This window comes from Lathyrus oleraceus, chromosome 4 (assembly GCF_024323335.1).
Source record: "Lathyrus oleraceus cultivar Zhongwan6 chromosome 4, CAAS_Psat_ZW6_1.0, whole genome shotgun sequence".
NCBI classification, from domain to species: domain Eukaryota; kingdom Viridiplantae; phylum Streptophyta; class Magnoliopsida; order Fabales; family Fabaceae; genus Lathyrus; species Lathyrus oleraceus.
In genome coordinates, this window is record NC_066582.1 from 118,336,119 (window position 1) to 118,349,270 (window position 13,152).

At 32.8% G+C, this 13,152-nt stretch overlaps 1 protein-coding gene across 1 annotated transcript; it reads left to right on the plus strand.

The window, feature by feature from the left end:
* Positions 1 to 410: 410 nt before the first annotated feature.
* LOC127073899 (RING-H2 finger protein ATL48) lies at positions 411 to 2,273 on the plus strand. The gene is made up of 2 exons (XM_051015145.1): positions 411 to 646; positions 1,864 to 2,273. Exons 1-2 carry the CDS (start codon positions 571 to 573, stop codon positions 2,034 to 2,036), a joined length of 249 nt encoding a protein of 82 aa, XP_050871102.1. The 5' UTR covers positions 411 to 570; the 3' UTR covers positions 2,037 to 2,273.
* The last annotated feature ends 10,879 nt before the right edge of the window (positions 2,274 to 13,152 follow it).

Below are 13,152 nucleotides of genomic sequence, written 5' to 3' on the forward strand. Positions count from 1 at the left end.
GTCATAAATACATATAATAAATACATATGGAAAATAAATTGTTTCAATTACTTTATAAGTAATAAATCAATAATAAAATTATAAATTATATGCAAGTGTGATATGTAAAGTAATAGTTAATGTAAACTTGACCTGCACAAGTTTTTTTTACAGAGTTTAAAAATAATGTAGGCTTAATATAAACTAATATTGCACACATAATTAATCTAAATTTTAAATTTTATTAAATTATATTAATATTTTGAGATTATTAAAAACATAATTTAGCAGAAATACGATTTGACGCTGTAAAAGTATTTTAAGTTGTAAATGCATATTATTTTTTCTCTTTTTTTTAACTAGAAATTTTAAAACTGTTTAGAGCAAATGGACATAATACAACCACGTAAAGAGACAAAAACAATTATTTCACCATATTTAAGAGAATCTGAAAAGAAAAAAAAAACACTTCCTAAAAAATTTGTTCATTTGGAATAGCGCGAGACCGTCTTGATATATATATTGATCGATTCGGCGAATACACTCTCGTTTGGTCCAATTCGGGCTGAACCTCCTTCCATCATCATCAATATGGGTAGTTCGGAACCCGGTTTCGAAGATTTTCTTCACGACAAGAAGCGCGCTAGGAACCCTTTTGTCCCCGTTGGTAACTAAATCATCTCTTTAATTTCACTCTTTCAACTTCAATTCATCACATCTCTGATTAGTTCTATTGGTTTAGATTTTGGAATTAGGGTTTAAATTGTTTCCCCCAAATTCGCTTACCGAAAGAAATGGACCAGGATAGGGGCATAAAAGGTTTTTAATTAGGGAAATGCTATAAGAAAAATAATTGTTATATGCTTTTAAAATTGTACAATGACAGAGAAAAACTTGTAGATTTATGATGCTGTAATGCCGTTATTGATACATGTAAGCCCTAAATTGAGAAGCTTGGGTATACTTGTTTAAGTTGGTATCTTGGTGTGAATGACTTTAATTGTTTGCCTGATCATTATTTTGTGAACAATGCGATATTATTGCTAGAAGTTTATTGTGGTTGTTTGATTCCTACTTTGGATGTGATCCATCAAGTTGCAAGATTGCAGCTGTTGTTGCCTACTATGTAGCACCCACACTGTAGGCTTTCTCTTAGTGTCTGACGCTCTGGGCCATCTTTGAAGGAGTGTAAGGCAAACTACTGCACGAAGCTCAAAGTTTGACACTGTTAAACTGGAACTAAATAGGCCCTTTTAAAATATTTGTCACAGTTAAACTTTGGCAAATAGGATGCTGTTTGTTTTGTCACATTTAAACTGTGATCTATTTACACAGGGTCTCTAAAAGCTTAAAACGGCCCTGGTGACATTGACACTGATATGACGTTGACACTTGTGATTAATCACTTATTTTATCAAATTATTTTCTATGTCCATATTGTGTTTGTGCCGGTGCTTCATAAGTTGTTTACCATTGAATGCTGATGGATTTAGGAAATGATTACCATAACTTAGATATTGAAATTTTCACTCCTTTTTCTCTAATTGGGGAACAAGGAGTTTGTTCTGATTGTCATGATTGAAAATAATGTGAAGGACATAGATGCAGTGATAAAGTTCTTGTATGGGTTCGTCTCTCTTAAGAATGCTACCTTTCACCATGCGTGCCAATTTGGAAATAATATTGGGTCTGTTTGCATTTATATATGCAATGAGTTGTGAATTGGACATGGTAGAACATCAACTTTACATTGTTCGATGATTGGAGACTGTCGAACATAACATTTTTCTTTTCTAGTGGTGATTCAGTCGCATGTTTGTCTCGTCTTTTCATTTAACTGTTAGTCAGTATTGCTCTTTGATTAACTTGCTGTTTTAATTTCAGGCGCGATTATTACTGCCGGTGTACTAACAGCTGGCTTAATCAGCTTCAGACGAGGTAATTCTCAGTTAGGCCAGAAGCTAATGAGAGCTCGAGTGGTTGTCCAAGGTGCTACTGTGGCACTCATGGTTGGCACTGCCTATTATTCTGGAGACAATCCTTGGCAAAAGAAATAGACTTTAAATAGCTAACAAACACTCAAAGAAAAACTTTGTAATGGCCTGGTTTCTTGTTGGTCTTAGTTTTGTTTCGCAAAGGGAAAATTTGTTCTTTTGAGAATGATTTCTTTGATCTGTTTCTTACTTTTGAATTATTTTATTTCAATGCATAAGAATTGAATTCTTATGGATGTAGTGTACTTTAATATGTACAATAGTTTTTTTTTTCAATAAAGAAAAGGACTCTCACTTTCATGTTAATGTCTTGAAGAAGCAGAATGGAATTGGATGTTGCCATGTTTGAACCACATGATAAGTGTAACCTTTAGTTATCAAGATTAATAATCTCTATCTTCATTCACGATTGTAGAGTTTCTGTAGTCTAATATGAAGGAACCTAATTCATAAATACCTTACCAGATATAGTGATTAAGTTTGCCATATTGAATTGTAAAGTAGTGGTGCCAAAACGGGTCATTCGAAATTTTTTCATTAAATTTTAAACTAAAAATATTGTAATTAGATTATTATACTAATTATTTTAATTACTTCATTATGTTAAAGAAGTAAAAGTCAATAATTAATTAATGTTCAGGTGTCATATTATTTAATTATGATTTAATTTGTAATTTATAAATATCTCTGAATTAATTTAAAAACGACCTTACCCTCAAGAGGAAAGAGAATCACAAAATAGGAGAATCTAAAGCTAGGCATATTTAACTTGTTTTTGACTAACTCACTCCTAAAATGACTGATGGAGGAGTCAAGTAAAGATAGACCAAGATTAACAACAATATCAATTAGGGGTGGACAAGAGTTGCAGATTCAAATCAAACCAGGGCGGGTTAATATAAATGGATTCTATTGGGCAGATGTAGTTTGCAAAACCAAACTCAGCGATATCTGAACCGCCAAAAGATATTTTTGTGAGCATTTGTTTTATCTTAGCTATAATTGTGTATAAGCTTCATTATTTTTTATTAATGTAAACAATGTTTCTACTAATTTTTTTAAACTTTAAAATCTGCAACTTTATGTGAATATTTACTTTTTCTTACAACTTTATGTTAATATTTACTTTTTCTTTTGGTTTAATTTATCTTTTGCCCCATTAACTTAATTTATTGTTTCGTTTTGGTCTCTTAATTAAAAAATATTACATTATAGTTCCTTAAAATAGTTTTGTTAGTCTAACTGATTCATTCCGTTAAATTTTTAGCAAAAAAAGGTTAACTACCTACATTGCAGGTATGGCCGGACTTTTTTGGCTTTTTATATTATAAATATTCAATATTCATATGATTCATTGGAATCCTAGATGTCACACCCTCTTTCTCTCTTTCCATAAATACTGCCTCAAAAATATTGTACATATCTAAACTATTTTCATCTTCAAAACGCAACAACAACAACACTCAACTCAAAGCACATTCTTATAACAATGGGTAACCAGTGATATCTCTGCATCCTTCATTTAAAATTAAATTCTTCATTATTTCTTCTATTATTTCTTCGGATTGTGATTCTTGTACTATGTTCATTATTTTTTTTATTTGAATTTGAAAAAATCGATATGCAGGTTTGAGGTTTAGATCTACAATTCCATTTTTATTTTTTGTTGTTTTCCCCCAATTTATTTGTAGTTAATTATGACTGATAGAAGATCGAATTTCCTAGCTAGGATTAACACAAGATTTGTTAGTGTTGGATAAATTTTACTTTTTTTACTACAATAACTTTAGGTCTATCTCTTCTAAAATCCACTCAAATTATATAATTTTTAATAAAATATTTTTCTCCAGATTACATATTTTGTCTTAGCACTATTGGTAACATCAGATCTGAGTCAGAGGTAATTAAATTGATGACATTGAAGCAATATTGTTGAAATTGTTCATGTTCACGAGGTTCTTTCTCTCTGTATATGAACTTTAAAAAGGTTTGGATTTTAATTAAAGTTAGTATTTTTTTATTTCAAATTGATGTTTTAGAAATTTATGTGAGCATGATTGTAACACTGATCTCTTTTTCTGGTACCTGCGGACTGTTAGCAATGTGAACACCATCGTTGTTGCAATATTAATCAACAAGGTTTGAACATGTTAACAATGTGAACCATGATTGTATAGTTCTAGAGAATTTAAACATGTTAGGTTTAAACTTAAATTCGTTACTATAGCTTTTGTTTTACAATGAATAGGATCCAACTAAGCAGACAAATATTGACAACTACATGGTTCAGCAGTTTGATGGAGCTGTTAACGAGTGAGGTTGGTGCAAACAAAAGGTACTTTGCATACTCTGCTATAAATCTTGTAACTTTTAATTTAATTGAATTAATTCTACATGATTCATAATGATGTTATTTCCATATTGCTTATTATAATTCTGCACAAGATGATTTTGGAATCGAATTAGCAATTAGCACAAGAGCAGGTCTTGAACTAGGTAAATTACTGCATTATATGCTTCATGTATCGATTAAATATGTATTAGTGTGTTTCTAGTTCTATATAAGTTTATTGATTTATTTTACTTTGTTTACCTCACTAGCTGGTTGGTGGCAACAACATGGAATAAGTTGGTTAGAGTTGCAAAGAATAGTCCTGCTTATATAAAGTCAGACATGTTCATCTTTTGCATGTGAGCATGGTTCAAGTATGTATGATCAGATATATAGCAAAAAAAAAAATCAAGATCTTGTTGCGTACATCCATTTTCGATTTATCTATTGGGGCATTGTTGACATTAAATTTGAAACTAAACGTGTAAAATTCTTCAATTTGAGTTGACCTGTAGCTAATCTTATCCAATGGTGTTTATTGTAAGATAAATTTTGATATTGAATGATGTACAAAATAATAGATTTGAGTGATCATAACTGTTTGCTATTTTTTTTACACATTATTAATATTTTGCGAGGGGTTTTTAACCTCCTAAAATAAAACCTCTTCAATTTAAACAAAATATTATTTTTTAATATATATGTTGATCCAGGTTACCAACTTGCCATGTCACGTCGCCAAGTTAACATTTTTTTTCTTTTGAATTTTTAATGACAAAAACCTTTTTGTGTAACGGAACAATTCTTAGGGGACCAATATGTAACTTTTTTTTGTTAAAAGACCAAAGTGAAATATTAGATTAAGTTAAGGGACTTTGGAACTAATTATCCTCTCTCTCTCTCCTCTCTTCTCTCTCTTCTCTCTCTCTCTCTCTCTCCTCTCTCTCTCTCTTCTCTCTCCTCTCTCTCTCTCTCTCTCTCTCTCTCTCTCTCTCTCTCTCTATATATTATATATATATATATATATTATATATTATATTATATATTATATATATATATATTATATATAATATATATTATATTATATATAATATATTATATATATATATATATATATATATATAATATATATATATATATATATATATATATAATTTTTTCCAATGATGCAACTTCATCTCAAGAAACTCAAACCACACCTTTCTTCCTCATTTGTTCTCCATTTGTTTAAGTATGTTCTCCTATTATACATAACACAACACAAATTCCTCTTCAACTTATGTTTGAAACTCAAAAACACTTGTGAAATAGGACATTTATTCTCTATTTTTTTCTATTTACACACACATACTAATGATCATATTCAACTCACACCTACCAAAATTACTTCACCGTCTTGAGATTTACACATGCACAACTTGTTTACTCCAAAATTTTCATCAGACTAAGTTAAGCATGTTGTTGAATCGTGTGTTTTTCTTTATTCATGACAACCGAATCAACTCACCTGCTGAATCCTTGCTCTGTTGAACTCATGACTTGTAAAATCCGTGAGTTCTAATAGGCGGAAATGAGTGGCAATATAAAAACCGCGGTTGCTCTCGGTTGTTGTTTTTCCGACCAAAATCCCCCAATCCGGCTTGATGTCCATTAATGTTGTAATTACTCAATATATATATATATATATAATATATATATATATTAATATATTATATATATATATATAATATATATATATATATAATATATATATATATATATATATATATATATATATATATATATATATATATATATAATGGAGTTTGTCGTGCAATGACAATTACTCGATCTGTTACTTAGCTTCCAAGGAATAAATTAGGGTTCTTAAATGCCAATGTAACCAGTTGAAAATTTGTCTCAATCCAAAGAAAGTTTCATCCTCTAATAGTTGCCTACTCAATTGCCAAGATAATGCACAATAGCTCAACATAGAGTGAGTTATGAGCACCAAGGTTTGTGGCAAAGCCTCCCATGAAGTCTCCAGATGCATGCCTGGATATCCCTCCATAAGATGTTGGCCCAAGAGTTCCAAGTGCAAATCCATTTGTGTTACACTTGATCTAAGACTTATTGGGAGGACACCAAATCACTTATTTAATTTGATTAGCCTTAGGATGACGAGTTTTGATCTTGAAGGCTTTGAGGATATGGAAGATATCAATGGAAATACCAATAGTGAGGTTTGTTGTATTACTTATCATGGAGGTTGAAGCAATGATTGTTGCAATGACATAGTTGATATAAATAACTTTGTTTTCAAACCTTATATTGTTTATGCAGATCCAAATGACCTTGAAAGTTGCAATAATCGTAACATAGATAACTATGGAGCATTCGGGGTTCGTCCTTTCTTGCATTTTGTGAAGATAAAAGAAAAATATGAAAGCCCTATAAGGCAACTTAGGGAATTCTGCAACCAGTTATATAATTTGACAGCGGAAGGACATTCCAAAAACAAATGTATGTCATTTTCTATGGATTTATTGTATAGGCCGCACATAGATGGAAGCTGACACCCTCTAATGGATAGGTTGACACCCGTTAGCATTTTATGGTGAAAGGTTCTCCAAATGATAGTAGAACTGGAAGGATGGATAACATGATTCTAGATGAGCTTTGCCTAATATTTGTTTGATTGCGGGTTTTTCATGAAATAGTAGGTATCCTCAAGGGTGATACATCCTAATGTAAAGTGTATCCAAAGCATACTATCATTTCTTGGATTCAAAGGGATTGTTGTGTTTGAGATAGTGACCTGTAGCTTTGGAAAAATTGAAGGCAAATCATTAGGTAAATGCCAACTGGAATTGATAATGTAGTCATGAACCTTGGATATGGGGGTTTGAGATATGTGGTCAAGGATGTTTAGAAACTCATCTAGAACTCCAACCTTAGACCAATATCATTCTAGAAGTAGATGTGCCTACCATTTCCTATTTTCCATTATGTGTTGGTTATAATAGTATTGAAATGAGATTTGGTACCACTATAAATTGAAGAAAATACATGGTACATGATGTGAGTTTCATCCGAACTCTTTGATACAATTTTGACAAGAGTAATATGGATATTAGGGAAATATGTGGGGTGTCAGGTCAAAGTGTGGGGTGGCAGGATAAAATCTCTGTTTCAATGCTTGCATGAATGTTGTCATCTTGGGTTTCTTGAATTGTGAAAGTGACATAATTGTCATCAAAATTAATTCACTTAACCTCAAACTCTTCACCTTGTTGATCCTTGCCACGAATCATATATTTAATATTGCAATACTTGATATATAGTATCATCTCTCTCTCTCTCTCTCTCTCTCTCTCTCTATATATATATATATATATATTATATATATATTATAATATATATATATATATATTATATATATATATATATATATATATACGATGTCTGACAAAATGTTAAGACTTGTTATCTGACTTGATGAACTCAGTTTACTTGATATGAGAAATAAACTTGGTTTTTGAGTTTAATGACTCGTAACTGTACCCAATTCCTTTTGGGTCTCTTGACATCTTGCCCACCCCTAGAATTTCATCAAGGGTTTCAATTTTAGAATTTAGAATGCGAACATGCATAGTCATACCTACAAGTTTAGAATTTAAATGATCATCTTCTTTCTTTGATTCATAACTGGTAGTTGTGAGGCGAGCATGGGTGAGATGGGGTTTCCCTGTCTCAAGCCTCTCCTAGCTTGCATAATTCCGATATACTTACAATTGATATTAAATCAGTATGATACAATTGTCACTGATAGCATTATCCATTTAATGTACTGGTTAGGAAGCATTGCCTCTTTCAGAATATACTCAAAATCTCTCCAATCAACCGTATCATAAGCTTTTTGGATATCAAGTTGCATCATACACCTTGATATGCCTCCCTTCATGCTATATCCTCTAATTAATTCACAAGCAAGTAAGATATGGTCGTGAAATATGTTGACTTGGTACAATGCAATCTGGTTTTTATTCACAATGCTTGCAATCACTCTACCAAGTCTTGTTGTAAGTATCTTGGAGATAATTTTGTATATGGTGGTGCAGTAAGATATGGGCCTGTAGTCCTTAATAGCTCTGGCCTCTGAAATCTTCAGAATGAGGGTTACTATTGTGTTATTTATCACCTTAAAGATTCTCGCATTCAAGAAGAAATCCATAAATACAACTGTAACATCATGCTCTATAATACTCTAGGTAGCTTTAAAGAACTTTACGCCATAACCATTTTTTCCTGGGGCCTTCAGGTCTCTAATAAAATTGAGAGCTTTCCTAATTTCTTGGACAGACACAAGATTGATCATAAGCTTTCTATGGTCATTGTTGAGTTGTGCCCCTCCCTTATGGCCATTATGCTAATGCCATCAAGATTAGAGTCTGCTTTCCCCAAAAGGTTTCCATTAATTCTAGAATTTCTTCCACAATCTCTGTTTGGATGTTCAGTTGGGTGTTATCCTCTTTGTGAACTATTCTCATACTCTTATGCTTTTGCTTGGATTTTATAGAAGCATAGAAATAAGAATTGTTTCCATCTCCCAACCTCAACCAATCTATCTTAGCTCTTTGTTGTAAAACTTGTTCCTCTAATTCATTTAGCTTGATTACTTCCATAATATAGGCTTTGACTTCTTCTATATTGTGGGTGTTCATTAGATTTTACTATGTTGTATGTAGTTTTGCTTAAGCTTTCTCCACTTGAATATTAAAGTCAGGAAAATGCTTGATCATTCTCTTCATGATGGGTTGCAGTATTTTCAATTTCATCCAAAGAATATACACGGGTCTTCCTTCCAGAGGTTCTCTCTAACTAGCCATACCATTACCTGCATAACCCTTTATATATGCTATTAAGTTGATGAATTTGAAGTTAGATCTTCTGATACTATTATTCCTATTCTCTTGTAGACAAAGCAATGCATGACTAGACACATTATGAGGCATATTTATTAATATGGTGTCCAAGTTTCCTCGAAGCCAATCTAAGTTCCCCAGTAATCTATCTATCATGGAGTAAATAGGTTTATCAGCTTACTTATTAGACCATGTGTAGTATTCATCTACAATATCCATCTCGAAAAGCCATACATTTTCCATCATGTTGGCCAAGTCAATATATTCATCTTCATTTACCAATTTCCCTCTTATCTATCTCGAGTCCTCAAAACATTATTAAAATCTCCTATTATACACCACAACCCTTGTTGTTGATGGTGTAGCTTATCAATATCTTTGCACAAAGTTCTTCTTGTTGGTGTAAGCCCTAGAGGCCAATACTTTTGGTATTTGTATCGAATTATTTATTAATAATAAAAGGCTTTTTCTTTATTATGTTTGTTTAATAAAGTCCCTAGAATAGCTAGTCCGTTTAATGTATCAAGTGTGACTTAATCATGAGATCACATTAAACATAGGGACACTATTCTTAAAATATCCGTAGTCGAGCTTTATTGTAAAGTGGGATAACATTAAAGCATTAAGACTATTATGTATATAGACTGATGATCACATCTCATGGATCATGGATAAGGAGTTATCAAGTCTTAAACATATGTATGAATATTAAGAGTAATATTTATACGGGATTGACCCGCTATGAGAATACTATATAGAATGTTATGCAAAGTGTCATAAGTTATTCTCATGGTGATAATGGTGTATACCATCCTTCGACTTGAAACCACTATGGACCCTAGATGTAGAGTCGAGTGTCTTATTGCTGATCAAACATTGCCCGTAACTGGATGACCATAAAGACAATTGATGGGTACTCCACGAAGCATGCTAAGGGACACGAGTGACCTAGATGGAATTTGCCGTCCCGCGTAACAGGATAAATGTCTATGGGTCTAATATTGAACTGGACAAGGATGACACGGTCTATGCCTTGTGTTCAATATAGACATAAGGGCAAAAGGGTAATTGTACACATAAGTATTATCATAAAAGGATTTGTCAGATCACATGACATTTTCGTGTCTTGGGTAGAAGTGATGTGTTGCTAGATACCTCTCGTTGTTTATTATGTTAAATACGTGATTTAATATAATTGCCAATGGCGCGAAAACCTATAGGGCCACACACAAAAGGACGAATTGATGAGAGATAGAGTAACTAAGAAATACCGTAATGTACGGTGCACTTAAGTGAATTGTAGAACATCGTAAGGTACGGTGTACTTAAGTAGAATACGAAATATGGTAAGGTACCACGCGCTTAAGCGATTTTGGCATATTATAAGATATGGGCCACATACACTTGAGTGGACTTTTTTTTAGCTTGCAGCCCACACAAGTGGTTCTATAAATAGAACCCTTGTGTAGAAGCATTTGTGCAGTTGCAATTTCGTTTCTCTCTCTCTCTCTCTCTCTCTCTCTCTCTCTCTCTCTCTCTCTCAAAACCTTCATTCGTAACAGCTAGCAATGAGATTGAAGGAATCCGTTCGTGTGGACTGAGTAGAGGCGTTGTCATCGTTCAACATTCGTGATCGCTCCGTAGATCTACATCAAAGGTTACAATCGCCACAAGAGGTAACAATTCTATCACTGATCATGCCCATTGTAAGGATCACTAAAGGAGAAATTTTAAATTCCGCTGCATTTTGGATCGCTCTTTTCCTTCACTTCTATGCTCTAAATGGTTCAAGGCATACACAATAGTTAGACAATTCTGAAATTTTCCATTCAAATCATACACTCCACAGTGGATCATTTAACTTGTGTTTTCTTTCTTTCTTTTCTATTTAGCTATATTTTTCTATCATCCCATTCCACCTAAATCCACGATTATCATGCTTGCTGTAATTATCCAGATACATGGCTCTGAGCTTTAATTTATCTCTTATTTTGATAGGTTTTGCATTTTTGACCCTGATTTTAATAAGAACAATGATATCAAGCTTAAGATCTAAAAGATGAGAGTTAACCTTTTTGATCCTACCTATTTTATTCAGCCCCCTGACATTCCATGAGATAATCATGGGGCTTTGTCTTGTCTCACTAAGGTTTTATTCAAAACCCTTAGTTCTTCAAGTTCATTATGGCAGTGGACCTATGTTGATGTGCCTTCAATCTGTATCTCTTTGCCTTTGTCTCCCATTTTTTCTCACCTTAGTCCATTCCCCATTTTCCTTCTTATTGGTTGTGTTTGTTGGAGTGTAAGGCAATTGTGTTGTCTTCATCATGTTGGATCATCTTTGGCTTCCATTTTTTAATCTCCTTCTTAGCCTCACACTGGTGTACTCCCTTTTGGCATTTTCACAATATAAGGGCATACATTCATATTTAACTGACTGTTTCATTCTTCTACCTTCAGTATCCTTAATAGTGATTTCTTTAGTCAACTCTTGGGTGATATCAACCTATACAAGTATCCTTGCATACGAAACCCTGAGTTTTTTGGTCGTGCATTCATTAGTTACCAGCGGTGTCCCTAGTGCACTGCCTATTTTACTCAGGCTCTTTGCCCCCTAGAGGTAGAGGCAATTATGGTAGTTTTACCTAAATCGATAATGTTCTTAACATATTCTTCTTCAAGTTAAAATCTGGCATCCATTCCCTTGGCAACATTGGCATATCACGTATCGTGTACGACCCCTTCATCATCACACCATCCTTGTCTTGCATTGAGCAAAATCTTAGTATGAAGTATGCTTCATCGTTGTAAAACATGCCCGGCTGTTGAACAAAGTTCCACATTTTCTCCATATATTGTTTCATCGTGTTCATACTCAAATCTTCGCCTAACACATGCATGATTAGAGTTAAGTCCCATGATTTCATCTCCAATTCTATGTCAGCTTCCTCAATTTCAACTTCAATTTCACCATTTACCATCTTAGGTGCTACAAACTCCATAACCATCCCGTTAGCTGGGTTTTTGTTTCCACTAATGACATCTACCCAAAGTTTCTTTGGCTCTTGCGATTTTTCTATGGTTTCTGTTTTCTTCGATTCCTCTTTCTCTGTTTCATTTTTTCCCAAATTACTTTCGTTTTTGACACTTATTCATTCATCTTCATCTATCTGATGATCCATTTCAGAGGTTTCTCCTAGGTTCCCCGCTGGTGAAATCACCTTCTTCCGCGTCCGTCCTCTCCCCTGTGTCATCCCTTTTTAACCTCCAAACCATTGTAATTCCGCCGATTTAATCCCTAATCCTAAGATTACGAGTTTAAACCATCTCATCTTAACAAAGGATTCAACCGTTGAACCCTAAAAATCTATCAAGTCTGAAGCTCGCCAAAAATTACTTGGTTAGTTATAAATTGCTTGAGCTCCAAACCATTAATAATATTTTATATTTAATATATTTAAAAAATAACTTTTTTATAAATATTTATATATTCTAATATATTTTTATTATTGGTGTTTGCTTGTCCTCAACGCTACCAAGAATTTGTGTAAAAAACTAATTTTTGTTATCAACATGCATTTAATTACTATTACTTATATTTATACTAATATTCATGGTTGGAAATTTATCAACAAACATGACAATATTTAGGTTGACGTGAGAATAAAAATTCAATACAAAATGATTTGCTGCCAAACTTTTTGTGTGTAAACAATGTAGCCATTACCGAAGTTTATGTTGACAGAATGGCACCATTGCAAAAATTCTAAATTATTATTAAAATTAAAACTCCTTTCAATTAAACATATTTTAACAAAAATAAAACATTATTAGATAAGATAATTCAAAATTTCAAAATTCCAAATAATGAATTTTAGCTCTTGAAAAAAGCGTAAGAATGGTAAAACATTATTGCCACGCGAACGTAAGGTTTTGGTAACAC